This window comes from Cyprinus carpio, chromosome B13, assembly GCF_018340385.1.
Source record: "Cyprinus carpio isolate SPL01 chromosome B13, ASM1834038v1, whole genome shotgun sequence".
In the NCBI taxonomy this organism is placed as follows: Eukaryota; Metazoa; Chordata; class Actinopteri; order Cypriniformes; family Cyprinidae; genus Cyprinus; species Cyprinus carpio.
In genome coordinates, this window is record NC_056609.1 from 23,560,204 (window position 1) to 23,579,551 (window position 19,348).

At 38.7% G+C, this 19,348-nt stretch overlaps 1 protein-coding gene across 4 annotated transcripts; it reads left to right on the plus strand.

The window, feature by feature from the left end:
• The first annotated feature begins 1,314 nt into the window (after positions 1 to 1,314).
• Positions 1,315 to 18,026, plus strand: LOC109109648 (PHD finger protein 3-like). 4 transcript variants are annotated; one of them, XM_042737378.1, is made up of 16 exons: positions 1,315 to 1,446; positions 2,982 to 3,247; positions 3,329 to 3,439; positions 4,159 to 5,413; positions 9,552 to 9,795; positions 10,629 to 10,671; positions 10,850 to 10,970; positions 13,525 to 13,681; positions 13,899 to 14,015; positions 14,238 to 14,366; positions 14,469 to 14,607; positions 14,842 to 15,031; positions 15,131 to 15,278; positions 15,372 to 15,461; positions 15,548 to 15,743; positions 15,832 to 18,026. In XM_042737378.1, exons 2-16 carry the CDS (start codon positions 3,007 to 3,009, stop codon positions 17,526 to 17,528), a joined length of 4,878 nt encoding a protein of 1,625 aa, XP_042593312.1. In that variant the 5' UTR covers positions 1,315 to 1,446; positions 2,982 to 3,006; the 3' UTR covers positions 17,529 to 18,026. The 4 variants fall into 4 exon arrangements, with proteins under 4 accessions (XP_042593312.1, XP_042593311.1, XP_042593313.1 ...); XM_042737377.1 differs by having other exon boundaries at positions 1,354 to 1,510; XM_042737379.1 differs by lacking the exon at positions 1,315 to 1,446 and adding an exon at positions 1,539 to 1,701.
• Positions 18,027 to 19,348: the final 1,322 nt, after the last annotated feature.

Sequence of the window (19,348 nt, forward strand, 5' to 3'; positions counted from 1 at the left end):
ATCCTCATATGGGTGCGGTTCTCTTATTTGGTTGTGCATCTTTTTCTTCCACGCTTTTTCCTTCCACTCAACTTTCTGTTAACATGCTTGGATACAGCACTCTGTGAACAGCCAACTTCTTTGGCAATGAATGTTTGTGGCTTACCCTCCTTGTGAAGCGTGTCAATGATTGTCTTCTGGACAACTGTCAGATCAGCAGTCTTCCCCATGATTGTGTAGCCTAGTGAACCGAACTGAGAGACCATTTTGAAGGCTCAGGAAACCTTTGCAGGTGTTTTGAGTTGATTAGCTGATTGGCATGTCACCATATTCTGATTTGTTGAGATGAGTGAATTGGTGGGTTTTTGTTAAATGTGAGCCAAAATCATCACAATTAAAAGAACCAAAGACTTAAACTACAGTACTTCAGTCTTTGTGCACTGAATTTATTTAATACACAAATTTCACAATTTTAGTTGAATTACTGAAATGAACTTTTCCACGACATTCTAATTTATTAAGATGCAATTGTATTTTTGGCAGTGACAGTGTGTTCCACTGATTCTTCATCCTGACAATGATCACATAAGCCAGTTGGATGTTAAGATGTAATGTTTTATTTAATCCTGTGTGTCCCCTTCTCAATGTAATTATACTTTATATTTTATTATTTTTGGCAAGAAACTGTTCACTGCAATAGCAGTTGTATTCCTCCAGGGGGCGCTTGGCTGATCACAAATCCGAATTCTCCATTGAAATGCCTTCAAATCTGAGGGCGTTATTTGGAGAAATATGCTCATAAATTAATAATCTTTTACATTTATTATTTCCAATATTTTCTATCAATTATAAAAGCAGAAATACGAAGCAGAAAGTTACTTATAATAATGGTTTATTTAGTAATCATAGCCGAACGTAACTGGCGGTCCGGAGAAGCGCTGAGAAAAGTAACAAGCACCATGTGACAACGCCATAAAGTTGTTTAAATTTGTGACCTTTTTTCCCACACTTTTTGAAAACCGAGGGTACGTGTGAAGATAATATTAAATTATATACGAATATAAATAAAAAGTTGGAAATTATGTTACTTTATTACGTCAAATAATTAGTTATTACTAATATTACTTAAAAATAAATGCATGCAATTCTTTCTTTAAACATACAATTGTTTGTTTGCTTATCTTTCAATTTCACGTACTATAACTTTATTATTATTTGTTGAAATACTATCCTGCAAATGCTTTGGCCATAATGTGGTAGACTGTGGGCCATACACTTTAGCTTCTACCAGTAAAGCACTGACTAGAGCTAGATCACACTGCCCCCTGCCGACAGATTCAGCGCATCGCGGGTTGTTTGCTGGCTCGGGGGGTCAACAGGAAGTACTACTTGTGTCCCACCACAGTTCTCAAGCGGAAAAGGTTGTGGCATTAACGACAACGACAACCCGTATGGCGTCCCAACAACGTAAGCGATAATACAAGTCCTTCTCTCATTATGCGCTGGCTCTTCGATCACAGTGACAAACGCGGTGAGTGTTTATCTAGCGCCTCGCGCGGAGTGGGCGTGCACGTTCTCAGCTCGTTAAGCGCGAGGCCTTCCTGCGGTGCACGAGACGCGACTCCAGACTCGAGACGAGTTTGTGCAAAAACCGCGTCGAATGTGCCGCTGACTATACATGCACATTTGGGAGGCGGTGTCGAACGCTTATTGTTGATAAAAGTGAGTTTAATTCGATCTTGTGAGCGGGTGAGATGCACGCAGGCTGGTTGGTAAAGGCCCGCGGAAGCGTTTGGTGGTGTGTTTGTTTTGTGAGGCGTTTTAATGCCGTGCTTTGCTTAAACGGCGAATGCATCTTTTGCAAACACTAACGCCGTTTTTAAAGCTGCCTTCTCTGCGCAGGGAGAGTCAATGAATGTGTGAGGTGCTGAGGGCCACATGCGCTAACGTTACGTTAGCTGTCTGTGCACGTGAACCGATCTGGAGCCAAAATAAAAACACCAGTCTACTTTGAAAGCGAAATATTTCATTTAACACTTGAAACAAATAAAATGTTTTTTTTTGTTTTGTTTAGTTTTTTTTTGCAGTGCGTTTGTTGTCTGTAATGCACTTGTGCAGTTTGACACCTGATACTTTACTTACTGTGCTAATTCATTTGACAAACAGCTGTGTTATTACAAGTAGGGGAGAGCTTGGGTAGTTGTCACACTTTTTATTTAAGTATTTTTTTAACGTATGTATAGGCACACAACTTAATGTTGGTTTTGTAAAGTTGCTTCAAGTTTTATGGCAATAAAAAATTAGAAAAGTTTATTTTTAAGCCGTAATGGAGCTGAATAAAGGAATGCTGGTAATTCTTTATTTTAGGGTGTCCTTGTTACACGTTACATGTACATACTATTATAATAACAATAAATAATGCGCAGCACAGTTAATTACATGCAAGTGACCCTAATCCAAACCCTAACCATATAGTAAGTACATTAAGTTAATTAATATATTTCCCAGTACTCATTTGTATAATTACACCTTTACAACGAGACCTTAAAATAAAGTGTTACCAGAATGCGTTAAAACTCTCTAAAGCTTAATTTGGTTAAGAACATACCTTAAAGTCATGGCTCCTAAACAACAACAACCTTAACGTTTCAACACTTGCCTACAACATTCAAAACCCACTGCTAGAGTAAACAAACTTTTTTTTTTGCGATTGGACTTTGGAATTGAAAGCTGGGAGTTACTGAGATACAGCCCTTGTGACAACTAGCCCCCATCTACCCTATGGCTGTGTTTGGTTTGCAATTCATTTTGCTTTAATGCCAGACATTTGATAAAGTATGAGAAACTGTAAGGTTTTTTTTTTTTTTTTTCTTTTTTTTTTCAATGAGCACATATGTGGAGTTAATGTCAGCAATCCAACTTATTTGTCAAAATACTCAACATTAGAAGATAATGCAGTGTTCAAGATACATTTATAACAATTACCTGTTTTACTATTTCAGAGCAAACCATACAGTGCAGGCATTCATGGATATAGTTGGTGGCCCATTCAATCATCTGGTTCCCAGTGACCAGTTGGATGATTCCTTACTGCTCGGACAGAACTTGGAATGTGAAGCTAGTGATGAGTTTGAAGCGGGTCACGGCCAACCCGAAGATTCACTGAAGAACATGCTCAGTGACAAAGATCCCATGTTTGGATCTGCTAGCGCCCAGTTTCATCTCTTAGAAAATGAAGATGTCAGTTTTAAGCTTGGGAGCTCATCAGGTACAGTATTTGCTTTTGAAGGCTGTTTGTGCATTAATTTAGAAGAAGGTTTGTAATTGAACTACTTTGTGTGTTTTGCAGCTGCAGATCATGACATGACAACAGCAGGCGTTAGTCAGAGTCCATCTGATGGAGAACACAGTCAGTCCAGCTCCTCACAGGGCAGAAGACATTTACAGAGGAGACAAACAGGTGCACATAACAACATGGACACAGCTGGATTGCTTTGAATCTGTTGAATCAGTATGCAACAAAGGTTCTGAAATAACCCTAATTAGTTCACTGATTGTTTGTAGCTGTCCAACATTGTTTTTCTTTTTGTTAAAGCTATTAATTTTTTTAATGCAATTTACTAGTTCAATCAATTTAATTCTTACAATAAAATACAATTTTAAATATATAAACTTGTCAATTTGAGAATATATATATATATATATATATATATATATATATATATATATATATATAATATGTATATATATATGTTATTATAGTGTATATATAGTATATATATCAAGATGTTTAATGTTTTTTCTTGCAGTGATACATGTAGAATAAATATTGCACTGAGCCATCAAAATGCTGAACGAAATCACAAAGGGTCTTAATGTTTTTGTGATTGGTAGCTTTCTCACTGTATAAGATGCTGCAAGTGACTTGCATTGTTTGGACAAAAAAATAAATACAAATTATATATATATATTTAAACAAAAAAAAATTGACCGTTTTTCCCAGTTCACCCTCCTTTTGGTCTCCTTTGATATGGTTTAAATGTCTGTACTGACATATTAATAAAGTGTAAGGGTTATTTGGTTTAAAGTCTTATTAAACCAATATTTTTGCCCATTTGCTGTGTTTGATCTGTTCTGTTTTGCCGCTATGAGAGAATTGAAACCATTTTTCTCTTTCAGCAAGCCGCGGTCGAGTTAAAGGCAGGCGCCCAGGTCCTGCGCGAAAAGCAGCCAGGATTAACAAGCAAGAGTCAACATGTAGCACAAACCCGGGTGGAGATAAAAGCCTTGATGCAAAAAGAGAAGCCCTGCTCAGCCGTCGTTTTGGAGTCCATGAGGTCGACTCCTCTATGAATCCAGTAGTTGTGTTACGTCGATTAACTGTTACTGTCGGGGGCTATAAAATCGAACTGCTTCCTGGCCCGTCGCAAGCGTTTGGATCCTTTAGCACAAGTGCGCTTCAGTCTCTAGGCTTCCAGGATGACGGTGTCACTGCTGATGGTCTTGCACTTGGTTTGGGACAAAATCAAGATGATGGCACACAAGAAGTTGTTAATTCTGCACAAGAGGTTGTCGGGGAAGTGAGTGTTGGCCAGTCAACTAGTGACGACATGCCTATGGATTTTGGGCCGTATGTGAACCCTAATGAAGTACAAGACACTAACAGCAGCACTAAGTCGCTCAAGCCCAGCGTGGAAAACGCCACACCAACGGACACCAAAAAGAATGACCAAATTAAGACCCGAAAGCTAAGTGCACAAAAAACAGGGAACAAAAACGGCACGGCAGTTCAACCTGCAGTCAAAAATCTTCTGAAACACAAACAAGCTCTGTCAGCTGCCAAAAATAAACCATCTCATCTCACCAGACCAGGTCTCTTGCAGAAAGTGTCTAGACATCCCAGAGACAAAAAGATACATACAGGCCGCCCAGAAAGTCTCAAAGGAAAGCCTGTTAAGGTTGGCTTGAAACGTCCAGGTGGGCCAGACACTCCTAAATCACCCTCAAAAATACAAAAGATTCAAGATGGACATCCTGCGAACCAAACCGTAAACCCACCTGTCCCGGTGTCCCCAACTGTCAGCAGAAAACTCTCATCTGATTCTGGTCTAGGTGTCAAGTCAGCCCAATCTCCTCACCCTTCGAAAAAGCCACAAAATCCTCCCACTCCTGTAAACAAAACAAACCCACCTGTGACAAACAGCCAAGGAGAAGAGGAGCAGGAGAAGGTCAAGATCAAGAAGCCAGAGAAGATCCAGCAAAGACACAAGAGTAGAAACTCAAGGAGTATCTCAGTAGAGGAGCCGCAGCTGTTTATCCCTGATAATGCCCCTGTGGTGAAGAAGGAAGCCGAGGGCGAGCCTCCTCCTGAAAGCGAGACTGTGTGGGATCCCAGCAAGCACTGTGGATTATGCAAGAAACCTCACAACAACCGGTATGTTAACTTTTATCTCTAAATTCATTCAAATGTTCATAGGTCAATACATTGCTTTTTCTGTATAGTTTTAAATATGTTTAATTGAGCATGCTAATTTAACCTGTTTTTAGATCTCGATCACCTTTGCCATTATCTAACACAATGCATTCTACCAAATGAAAAAATAACGTGGCTTGGCAAACGATATGTTTGGATAACCTTGGTAAATCATGTTGTGTGATTCTTTTGTGTGGTTTATTTAAATAGTTTTTTGCATTTGATTTTGAATCTGATAGGGATGCTTATAAGGTTGGATGCAAAAATGACTGTGTCCACCCATTTTCATTGCTAATTTTTCACTGCACATCTTTAGTAAATCTGAAATGCACATCTCTAGTATTTAATGCCAAAAGAGGGTTTGTGCTGGTGCAAGCTGTTAGTTAATCTGGCCCTTAATCTTTATAAACACTAATAATTTAATAACCCTGTTAAATGCAATCTTTAGAAAATCTCAAAATGAATACCCATTGTTCATACTCTACATTATATAAAGTTGTGGTACCTAAATTAATTTGTAGCCATTAAAATAATCTGTGTTTTATTGCATTTAGACAATATGTACTTAAAGGGGTCATATGATGCGATTTCAATTTTTCCTTTCTCTTTGGAGTGTTACAAGCTCTTGGTGCATAAAGAAGATCTGTAAAGTCGCAAAGACTGAAGTCTCAAATCCAAAGAGATATTCTTTATCAAAGTTAAGACTCTGCCACGCCCCCCTAAAACTGCTCGTTCTAACACGCCCCCTTGGCTCGTCACTATGTGGGAAATATTTGCGTAATGCCCCCCAAAATGTTCACGCAAAGAAAGAAAGGCGTGGTCAGTAAACCGCCGTTCACGCAGCCATCCGGAAATATTCAGGGTTTTTTCCTACATTGAAATTTTTTGCGGCCGCCAAAGCGATTTTTGTTCCCGCCAAAGCCCTATTGATGTTAATTGGAAATTTTTTGTGAGTGAAGCAGTATACGACGGAGATACGGAGAGAACGAGCACAGCGCCCCTCCCCCGCGCGCGCACATCTCCGTCTTCAGCTCTGTCTTTGCTCTCTTCCCCTCGCATCAAAATCAACTGATCCTAAAGGTCGCAAGCCGAATACATGTTTCACGTGGTGCATTCGGAGAATATTTTTGCTGAATTACCCCCTGGGTGTGAATTGCAGTCAAAAAAAAGTTGCACAAGCATTGCGTCCGCCCATGCTAGCGGACATAACTTTAAATAACAAAAGAAAAAATATATATCCAGTTATGAAGTGTGGTGTGTGTGACAAATTTAGGATGTCCTAACAGCCAGGATTCCCACACAACACGTCCGCTAAAGTCCGATTCACTTAATGAATGGTTAAACAGCAGTCGGTCTGAACAGTGCTGAATCGGTGTATAACAATCATTACTTCTTAAAAGGTCTGAAAATGAGAAAGTAAGTGTGCTTACCCCATTTAGCGTTCGTGAACCTAGCCTTAATAATCCACAGTAGAGGCCAATGAGGTAATTCTAAAAACTTTGCTACGACAGTCTGTGAGATGATCTGATCACAAGCACAATGCAGCTACTGTAATTTTATTACATTTTATATGGTTACACCTTTAAACGCTACGTTTTTAATTAGTTTAATTGATATGTACACTAAAATAATTTGTCTATCAAAAAATGATTTGAATGTTCAAATGAAAGCGGAGTTTTGCGCAGTGAGCACAAGTAATATCTGTGGTGCGTAATAGATGTGCTTTGCGCTTTGGTATTGTGATGTTTACATGTTAAAATAAGTTGAGAGAGACAGTGTGTCACACAGTGGAGTCAGCTGTCTTAACCGTCCATGTGGCTTTGCTGTACTGAACCATGGGCAACACATAAGACCTTCATCACTGTGTCTGTCACACAGTAGATGCTCTTTAAAGTTCAAACCATTTTTATGGGACCTTGAACCTAGGAGATGTTAAACTTTGCTACGACAGGACATCTATTACTGTCTTTACAGTTTAAGTATTTATTTTGAAAGATGCGAAGCTCGTATAGTGATTATGGAAAGGGTGCACAGTTACAGCTGTCTTTCCGATGTACTGTGCTTGTGGTGCTCCCCCCTTTCGGGCTTGAACCAACTAAGAGACATTATTAACTGTCACTGAAAGATGGCTCGGTTGGCCAATCAGAGCAGTGTTCGACTCACAATGCACTGGGTCGGCTTGGTCGTCAGAAGGAGGGATTTTGTAGAAAACTGCATGTTTGAGAGAGGCGGGGCATAGAGGACCTACAATAATGTACAGTATTTGAAAAATAATGTGTTTTTTGCACATATTCTGTTACACCGAATACACAAAATAATGATCTTTAAAAAAGCATCATATGACCCCTTTAAATACCAGAATTTTAATATCAATGCATGCCTGTTCGAAATTTCAATTATAAACAGGGTTTATAAAGCTCTTAAGGTCTGTTAAATCAGAGCTTTATGTTTTGGTTTTCAAATGCAGAAATCTAAACATCCTTAACCCGTTTAATCCCAAATTTTTCCCAGACATGGAAAATATACAAATTATATGTCATTAGTAACCCTTTGAAATGATCAATAATTATTATTTTTTTTAATTTGGAAAAGAGTGTGAAATTGTTTTTTATGATCTGTCACAATTGTGACCAGTGGGATAATGTGTGATAAAAATCATTTTATATATTAAACTGTTTGATTACATTCTAGGGTTACTATTATGCATAAAAACCCTTATACAACATTGATAGGAATTAGGGGTGCACGATATATATCGGCCGATGATTAATGCGCATCTCGTCACTAAAGCTGGTTCTCTAATCAGCGGTAAATTCCATCAGGTGCGTGATTTCACATAGAGCAGCTGTTACTACACAGAGCCGTTGTTAACTGACAAGCTGCACAAATCCACCTTCATTATCAGCATTTATTTGCGCAGCTTATCAGTTAACAACGGCTCTGTGTAGTAACAGCTGATAATATATCGTGCTCCCCTAATAGGAATACGGAGATAAAAGACGAAAGGAATACAACCAGCGTTTTTCAAAATTTTTACTTTTTTGTAAAATACATCATCAAATTTTTTGTGTGTGCTTCCAGTATTACAACATTAATATTGTAAATTTTTTTTACATTTGAACATTTAGTTTAGTGCAGTATTTTGTCATCGCAACATTATAGTGTAATTTTCACTAACAACTGCAATTGGATTTATATTGGATTTATATTGTACTTAAGTTCACTGTTATCCCACCGGTTACTGTTGTGACCATCAAGATGTTTGTGACTCATTCTATGACCACACTCAACAAACTGAATATATGTGAATTCATATATTAATACTAGATACCTTAAATATAATGTGTACAAAAATCTTTGTCATATCTCTATGATAACATACTTTACTAACCTTTCATTTTGGAGCTTTGATGCAGCCATCATCTTCTCAAGGTGCAAACAGGAAATAAACTGCTCTGGTCATGTGACAAATTTGCACTAATCATGTGAAACTGCACATATTTGATTGAGACCTTTTATTTTTTCTGTATTTGCAGGAAGTGCACTAAAACACCAGTCAGTAAGGATTTTAGAGCTTTATAAATGAAAACCTTTTTTACGGTCACTATTAAATCAAGATGCATTTACTTGAGATGCAAACTGAACATATGAAGTCGTTTTCCTTGAAACTGAACAAAATTAATTTAGTTTATGCCTGAAATAAGAACAAACCTCTGCCAAAGGGGTATTTTTTCCTTTGAATTATTTTGATTTTGAATTCATTGACATTTGTTTTTGTTTTAATTCTAAACTTTGTTTTGACCAGTCTCTCATAAATCATGACCGTAATTTTAATTCTAAACTTTGTTTTGGTTTTTATTTTATAAATCATGACCGTAATTTTCTTAAGTACATTTATCTTGATTTAAGAATCTTTAGATATTTTTCTTTACTTGGTCTTAAAAAGTAATTAACATGTTAACAGTTTAGAGACCGACATAAAACTGGTGCATAGACATTTATGTTTAGAGACCGACTTGACGTGTTGGTACTTTCAATTTATTGCTTAAATGTTCTGCAGTGAAGACAGACCTGTGCTGTTGTCTGTTTGGTTGATTAGGTTCATGGTGGGCTGCGGCCGCTGTGATGACTGGTTTCATGGGGATTGTGTGGGTCTGGATCTGGCTAAAGTTCAGCAGATGGAAAAGGAGGACCAGGAGTATGTGTGCTTGAAGTGCTGTGCAGAAGAGGATGGGAAAACCGGTGCTCAAGCCACAGAGCAGTCAGATGATAAGTTATCTGCTAAGCAAAAACAGAGACCCCAGCAGTCGGTCACTGCAGGTGGAATACGACCCTTCCGAAAAGTAAGCAAACAAGTCTTCCTGTAATAGACTGCAAAATAATGTGATTACATGCATAGTCGATATACATTTGTCAACATAAAAATCAAGAGTTAAAGGAAGTATTTATTAAGTTGTATTAATTATTTTACTTATATAGTATTGTGTAATTGACAAAGATTAAAGTATAGACGTTAAGCAATAACTTTCACTTTAATCATGTGAAAAGTTTGTGCCTGAAATTGTTGTGAAGACCAGAGGCTGCTTAATTAATATTAGCGTGTCATTGCCTCAAAACAGATTAATCACAGGGTTTTAAAGCAGTTAAGAGTTTGTACTAATGCAAACTCTATTTGATACAAAAAAACTTAAAATATTAAATTTCGACTTCAAGGGGAAAAATAATACAAATGTACAATATGACCCTTTTAATTGAATAAAACATGGGATCTGATTAGTCCTACATCAACCTAGTAACAACAAAAGTTGTTTTTCTTTGAAGCATTAAAGTTTTTGATGATTGCTTATGGCAGATTTACATATATATTTTATTCTGCCCTTTCTGATTTAGCTTTTGATTTGTGTGGTAGCCACCAGCTTTCTTTAAATGGGTTTGTACATATCTGCTTTTCTATATTATTAACACATGGGTGTAAAGGGGTTAGTAAGAGTTAGTTTGCACAGTGTAGGTGGACGGTTCCTCACAGGTGTGTTGCTGTGGTCACATGGATAGGTGTGTTACAAACTCCAACTACCAATGATATGGCCACTTGAATTTGGTTGGCTCAGATTGCTGTTTTCACTGCTATATTGTAGTATTTCTTCTTTTTTAATTGTTTTTTTTTTTTTAAACATAGGATTCTGGAGAACGACGACCATCAGAAGATTCAGCATCAAAGGGTATAAATATTTTCATCAGTTATTTTAAACACTATTTACACTTAAAAAATATATATATTTAAATTGTCAGTTTTTTAATAAAATGTTTGCTTATTAATAAAATGATTCATTTTGTCTATTAATTTTAAATTAATATGAAATTATATACATTAATAATTTTGAGTTTACATTTTTGCAGGACCAAGTGCGAAGCATGAGACAAAGAAAGTGAAAATATCACCTGTGACCTCAAAGAAACCGTCCACTGGACAAATCAGGCGAAGTGTTCGGGACTCACTGGAGGAGATTCTTTTGAAACGGTGTGTGTGAATGTGATTTTTGCTAGATTACCAGTAAAGTTAGTCAGTAGCTTTCCTTAGTTGATGAAACAAAGCTACAGTGGGGGGAGTTTTTATTTGATCCCCGGCTGATTTTGTAAGTTTGCCCACTTACAAAGAAATGAAGGGTCTGTAATTTTTATGGTAGGTTTATTTTAATGTATAGAGACAGAATAAAACCAAAAAATGATTCCATAAAAAACTTTAAAAGTTTATAAATTGATTTAAAAGGTTATTTATTGATTTAGTTTTTGGTGAGTGAAATAAGTATTTTTTAGTAAAACAAAACATAATTTAGTACTTGGTGCAGAAACCCTTTTTGGCAAGCACAGAGGTAAGACGTCTTTTGTAGTTGGTCACTAAGTTTGCACACATCTCAGGAGGGATTTTGATCCACTCCTCTTTTCAAATTCTCTCTAAATCCTTAAGGTTTCTTGGCTGTCGTTTGGCAGCTCAAAGTTTTAGTTCCCTCAACAGATTTTCTATAGGACTGAGGTCTGGAGACTGGCTAGGCCACTCCATGACCTTAGTGTTGTTGTTTGGAGACTGGCTAGGCCACTCCATGACCTTGAGTGTTTGGGTCATTGTCATGCTGGAAGACCCATCCATGACCCATCTTCAGACCCATCTGAGGGAAGGAGGTTCTCGACCAAGATTTTACAGTACATGACCCCGTCCATTTGGGCCTCAATGCGGTGAAGTTGACCTGTACCCTTAGCAGAAAAACAGCCCTAAAGCATAATGTTTCCACCTCCCTGCTTGACTGTAGGGTTGGTGTTCTTGGGGTCATAGTCAACATTTCTCTCCTTCCAATCACGGCGAGTCGAGTTAATGCCAAAGAGCTCAATTTTGGTCTCATCTGACCACAGCACTTTCTCCAAGCCTTCTCTAAATCATTTAGATTTCTTTGGCAAACTTTTTATTTGGCTGTTTTTGTGTCGGATTGTGGATGGTCGTTCTTTCAGTCCATTGCGGCGTAGTGTGTTACCAATGTTTTGCTTGGTGACTGTGGTGTGAGCTGCATTTGAGTTGTAGTGGTATTAGGATTTTTATTTTAGTTGATTTGATTTTTTTCTTTAGGGTCTTGATGAAAAGTCTATAACATAATTTGGTTAAAATTTCTCAATGGTACTGTAAAACAACACTGTTTTTACCCTGTCAAAAACAGCTCTGTTTACAGCATGCTGTTTTATTGCATTCCGCTTTAAATGCTAATGCTGGACCCCGCTCTGCTGACCCACTTTAGCCGGATTCATCGCATTCATCGCAAAACTCGCTGACTAGCACATTATTAGGAAAGACGATTTGCAAAGATTCATTTAGAAAAAACTTCTGGATCACGAATGAGTCGCACGAACATTTTAGGTAGATCTAGGGCGGATTGGTGGCATATTGTTATGATAACCAATTTGTGATTATTGATTTCGATGTCAGGAGTAAATGACAACTGCTATATTCATTATTACATCCAACAACAGAACACCTCAATCGCTTAGGAGACATTCTTGTGTACATCTGCTCCAGCCGTAAAAAAAAGGCATGGCGAAATGGTCATGGGGTAATTCATGGCAGGTCTATGGTGGCAGGTCTAAGGTAAGACACCACAAACGCTACTGTCAATCAAACTATAGTGGGAGGGGCCTGTCTGTGTGACGTCACAAAGGCAGGCATCTGAGATCAGCTCGATTTGAGAAAGGGGAAATTATTTAACAAGATTAAAAAAAAAAAAAAACACTGGGTGGATCTTTATCATTATAGGGTGGTTGTGTACACACACTGCCAACACACATTTCAGTTCAAACAGCTTGTAAAAGTGTGTGTCGCATCCGATGACCGATGTTAAGATCACTAACAAGCTCCTCTCATGTAGTTCTGGGCTGATCCCTCACCTTTCTCATGTTTATCCTTACCACATGAGGCGAGATCTTGCACGGAGCTCCAGACCAAGGCCGATCGATGGTTGTTTTGTATTTCTTCCATTTCCAAATAATCGCACCAACAGTTGTCCCCTTCTCACCAAGCTTCTTGCTGATGGTCTTATAGCCCATTCAAGCCTTGTGCAGATCTACAATCTAGTTTCTGACATCCTTTGACAGCTCTTTAGTCTTGCCCATGGTGGTGAGAGGTTGGAATGGAAGATACAGATTGTGTGGACAGGTGTCTTATACACCTAACAAGCTGATATTAGGAGTAACAACTTAAAGTGGCAGGACTAATCTGTGTTCCACATGGGAACCAGTGCGGGAGCCAGAATTCTTGCTGGTTGGTAGGGGATCAAATACTTACTTCAGTCACTGAAAAGCAAATCAATTCTAACCTTTTTATATAATCTGGATTTTTTGGTTGACATTGTCTCCATCCGTTAAAATAAACCTACCATAAAAATTACAGACCCTTCATTTCTTTGTAAGTGGGCAAACATTACAAAATCAGCAGGGGATCAAATAAATATTTTCCCAACTGTTCCTCGTTTATATTAAGTGTGTAATGTTAAGTTATTCATATTCTCTTCAATGTTTATCCTCTTATCTTACAGACTCAAGGAGGCCGATATGAAGATTTCATTGGACAAGCCAGCTGAGTTGGCCAGAAGAACGGAGAAAGAGCTGTTTGCTCTTTTTCAGAGTGTTGACAGCAAATACAAAAATAAATACAGAAGTTTGACATTCAATCTGAAAGATTCAAAAAATAATGTAAGTAATTTAACATGATTTTTGGTAATATAATGATTGTTTTTCAGTAGCATATGATATAAAAACCTTGCAACAATATTGTAAAATACGATTTCATATTTGACAATATTTCATGTCTCTCTCTCTGCAGTATATTTTCACTGTTTACCCATTTTCATTTCACTTCTAAAAAAATCTAACGCAGTGTTAATGATAAAATAAATGTTCTTTTTTGCAGGTGTTATTCAAGAGAGTGCTCAAGGGGGAAGTTTCCCCTGCAGATTTGGTGCGTATGACTGCAGAAGAGCTGGCCTCTAAGGAACTGGCTGCTTGGAGACAAAGAGAGAATCGACATGTTAGTAAAACATTATAGCTGTGTTGCATTTCCAAAATCTCACAATGTATTTTTTTAAATAAACAACGTAATGCCATTTGCAAAGTGTTTCAATTCATTAGTAAAGAAAAATACGCAGCAGGAAATCACATTGATTTGTCCATCAGAAAAGTAATTTCATAGTCGTTCAGATTTTGAATTCAGAATTTTGATTGCTAACCCTATTGATGTTTTTGTTGGCAGACGATTGAAATGATTGAGAAAGAACAGAGAGAGGCAGAGAGACGTCCTATCACTAAAATCACCCATAAAGGGGAAATTGAAATTGAGAATCAGGAACCTGCCAAGGCACCGGAGGCCATAGAGGTTGAGGTGAGATTTGGGAGACATTATGCTCCATTCCGTGCAGCTTTGCTATATTTTCCAACAAGGAAAAAGAAAATCGCTTACTAAATTTTCCTTCTGTGTTTTCAGCCAGAGCCTGTGCCGAAAGCTGCGGAAGTTCCTGAAGAAAAACCCCCTGAGACTAAAGCTGATAGTCCTAAGAAATCTGTAGATACCACCAACTTGCACAAGTCTCATCTATTTGACCTCAACTGCAAAATCTGCACAGGTAAAACATTTTTCTGAGTTCAAATAAAGTTCTGAAAAGGTTTTTTTTTTTTTTTTGGTGAATAATTAAATGGGTTTTATCATACTAAACTAAAAAAGTATCCTGGGTCTACTTATGTTAGCAAAGCTTTTTTGCACAAAAGTTGCAAAAGTAGTTATTAGTAAAGTTTTCAGAGTTAGAGAATGTGTTTATGGTACAATTGACTTACTTTGATTTTTTGATGTTTCTCTGAAGGTCGCATGGCTCCACCTACAGAGGAAGCTGCTACAAAGGTGGTAAAAGTGGCTACAACAGTTGTGAGAAGGCAGTCTAGTACGACAGATGAATCTCAGCACTCCACAACTACACCTACATCAGCACTGATAGACGATCTGTCTTTAAGAGCCATGGAGGAAGGTCTCCTCAATTTTTTGCCCGAATCCAGGTAAGATTCCTGATTAAGCATGATTTTAAATGATTTTCAAGCAATCTCTTGTTTGGTAAACAAGACTTTAAATAAATTATGAAATTGTTGCTTTAATAGGTCAGATAGTTTGAGTAGCAAAGAAGACACAGCGACTTTCCTCAGCAGTCTGGAAAATCTGTGGAGCGGCTTTGTTAATATGCCAGCTGTGGCGAGGTTTCTAACAAAAGCTTATCCTGTCTCTGGAATACTGGACCACCTTACACAGGTAAATTGGCAGTCAAACATTTTGAAACATCCTAAATGTGTCATTTACACATATGACCTGACGTATTAGAAACATTTTGAATTGTGTCTGCAGGATTTGCCGGACAACGTCCAAGTAGGTGGAAGAATCTCTCCTCAGATAGTCTGGGATTATGTTGAGAAAATCCGTGCTTCAGGGACAAAGGTGAGAATGATTTATTCTTGGATTTGTCACATTCTGTAAGTAACCATTTGTATGTGGTGTTTGTGACTTTACATTTTTTCCCCTAGGAAATATGTGTTATTCGTTTCTCCCCTGACACCGAGGAAGATGAGATCTCGTATACCTTGTTATACGCCTATTTTAGCAGCCGAAGAAGATACGGTGTTGTCGCCAACAACCGCAAACAAGTTAAAGACATGTATCTCATTCCTCTCGGCGCCACAGAAAAAATTCCCCATCAGATTGTACCGTTTGATGGTCCAGGTAAGACTTTCTTTACAGGTTCATTTGTAGGATCCGCATGTTTTTTGCAACAAAATCTTGATATTAATTGTGGCACTCCACATTGTAGGGCTGGAGACCAATCGTCCCAATCTTCTTCTCGGATTGGTCATCCGCCAGAGACCGAAAAGAGACTTTGGGGTAATCCTGCCCAGCGATGTCAGGGAAGCTCCAAGTTTCTTGGCAGAAAGCAAACCTCATGTTGATTACCCACAGAAAGCTCCTGCGGCTCAAGACGCGAGCACACGGAAAAAAGACACTGCAGACTTAATTAAGGCCGTCGTTGAAGAACCTATATTGGATACTGAGACCGAAGAGAATGTTTCTTTGCGCTTTCTTCCTGGGGTCCTGAAGTTGCCTGGAAATGCGGCATCGTCTTCGAGCGACACTGTGAAGAGTGATTCTACAACAACAGTAACCAAGACTCCAACTGCTGATAGTGGAAACCATGCAGAAATCCATCCTAAATCTACAGCCACCGCTCCTCGACTTGATCGCTTCATTATCAAGAAAAAAGACCCCAAGGCTGTTAAAACAGAGCAGGCGCCATCCAGCTCGAGTTTGGAGACCAACTCGGAAAAGAAAGAGAGTGGAGTCATTCTTTCTCTGAGTGACAAACCTGCAGATGTTTCAACAGAGAGTTTCCTGTCTTCACTTACTGCCGCTAAACCCAAAGATGAGTCTGTGTCCGGCAGCACAGCTGCACCAGCTAGTCAAGAAACAAGTGAAACCACTTCATTGGATGCATTGAAAGATTCTGTCAGTGATGCCTCTAGCTCTGTCCCCCAAAACAAAACCGTATCAAGTCCCACCAAGTCTTTGAAGACATCTGGTATTTTAAAGACACCAGCTTCATCAGCTGAACCTACCGAGTTAAAACCTCAACAACCAGAAAGTAATTCAGAAATGAAAGTTACTCAGCAACCATCGGTGCAACCCCAAAAAAAGTGCAAAGCCATAGCGGACATCCAAGCCATCACCACAATCTCCTCCATTGGGAAAAATGAAGGTCCCAAGCAGTCCAGGATCTCTTCTTTTAGCCCTAAATTATATAATCCAGCACTCATTTTTCATTCGTATCATGCTGGTCCACCTGATCCCCAATATTATCCTCCTTCAGCCAATTCTGCTCCTTTCTTACCCCTTCAATCACAGGTTCCTCCGCCTTTCCTGTTTCCTCCTGGTCCACCTCCTCCACAGATGTTCCCTCAAAGCGATCCTCACATGCTTGCTCCACCTTGGCCTCAAACCGTCCCTCCCCAAACGCTCCCTGCGCCTCCTCTGACGTATGAGTCCAGCTTGCCGACCTCTTCGCGGCCTCAAACCGTCCCTCCCCAAACGCTCCCTGCGCCTCCTCTGACGTATGAGTCCAGCTTGCCGACCTCTTCGCCCCTCAGCAAAGACGAGAAGGCCTCGGAGAAGGCCTCGGAGAAGGGGTCGGAGAAGGGCTCGGAGAAGGGCTCGGAGAAGTCCTACGGTGACTTGGGTGACAAGCCATCCAGAAAGTCCGATGAGACCTACAGGAAGGACAATAGAGATAGAGACCACTATGACAGACACCATCACAAAAGCAGGCACTACGACAGGGACCGCGAAAAGCACAGGGACAGAAGTCACAGTCATAAAGAGCGCCACTCGAAAGAGGACAGGTACGACAGACAGAGAGAGCGGCACCACAGCAGCAGTCATCACCGGGACAGAGACAAACACAGACGGGATTCTGATTATGAGAAACACAGGAGAGACTCGAGAGACAGGCGTTCGTGATCTTGGCATCAAACCGCTCCACTTTCCTTAAATCTGTCAAACAGTAGAAGAAAACTATTTATAAAGTTGCAAAATGATTTTAATATGGAAAAGCAGCTAGTACGAGATTTTTAGTTTGTGTTTTTTGCAATCTAAAGGATATTTTTTTTGTTTTAATTGTATATTTTCCCTACCTGGCTTTACAATTACCCACTAACATTGTCTTCACAAGCAGCTGGTTGTAATAAAAAAATTAAACTACTGTTGTACGCAAAGTTCTATGAGACAAAAAGACCTATGGTTGATGAGAACCGCTTCTTTTGCTTCACTTTTTATTTTTCTGTTTTAATTTTTCTAAATTTAGCTTCTTAAGTATTTTCTATGTTTCAGGTGACAAATATTTCTTTGTACATTTTGTCTTGTCACACAACAGAAATGTGCATATTCAGCACATTATGTACAGTTCATAATATGTTTTTGTTAGTAAAGCGACTGAAATTAAAGTCTTTGTTTCTTAAAGAGGCTCATTTTTTTATTATCATGCATTGTAATAATAAAAAAACAAAAAACCCTGAGATCACAGAAAGAGGTAGTTTATTTTACAATAATTAAAAAGCAATTAAATGAGATTACTTTTGGGGTAGTAATATTATTTTACATTTGATCATTATGGGAAATGGAAGTGAATCAACTCTAAGCCATTTTTTTTAAAACTGTTTTTAGACACCCCAAATTTTGCTAACAGGGTAGCAAAAACAGCAAACCTCGTATTTCACTAATGAAATCACCAGACATTCTGACCCTTTGCTGAAAAAAGCAAGTACAAGTAGTTAAAGGGATACTCCATCCCAAAATGAATTTTTTTGTCATTAATCACTTACCCCCATGTCGTTCCAAACCCGTAAAAGCTTTGTTCGTCTTCGGAACACAATTTAAGATGTTTTGGATGAAAACTGGGAGGCTTGTGACTGTCCCATAGACTGCCAAGTAAATTACACTGTCAAGGACAGAAAAGTATGAAAAGCATTGTTAGAATAGTCTATCTGCCATCAGTGGTTCAACCATAACATTATGAAGCGACAAGAATACTTTTTGTACGCAAATAAAAATAACGACTTTATTCAAAAATTTGTCTCCTCTGTGTCTCTCCACATCAGTGTAGTGCCATTTCGGAGAATATGAGCTGAACAAAGGCAGCTTACGCTCTTCTTTGTCAGCCATGCCACAAGGTTACATTTTCTACATATATTTACGCTTTGATTTGAAAGAAAACAGCGCATCCTTGTGGCGTGGCTGACAAAAGAGAGCATAAACTGCTTGCGTTCAGCTAATATTCTCCAATATGGTGCTACGGTAATGTGGAGAGACACAGAGGAGACAAATTGTTGAATAAAGTCGTTATTTTTGTTTTATTCGCGTACAAAAAGTATTCTCGTCACTTCATAACATTACAGCTAAAGTAGAAAAATTCAGTGACACCTGACATCAGTACATCAGATTCCTTGAGTTGTACTTCGGATCCTTTTATTTCAAATAAGAGTTTTCAGTAAACCTTATAGTCCATATCGTAACTTCTTGATCACAATAAGTCCCAATCCATCCTAAAGAACACATACATAAATATGAAGCAGACGTTGTGTTATGGACAGACAGAATCATGTTGACAAAGACTGTTGACAGTGAACCGACTGTTGGCACCGTGAACTGGTCCACAAAGAGGGGCAAATACACCTGAATGAAGAAAGACCTGCTGGATGGCAGTAGCCACCGTTCAAGCAAACCTTATATCCACACGCTGTCCTGTCCCAGTTGCCAACATTGGCTCTGTCCAGTGCGCCTGT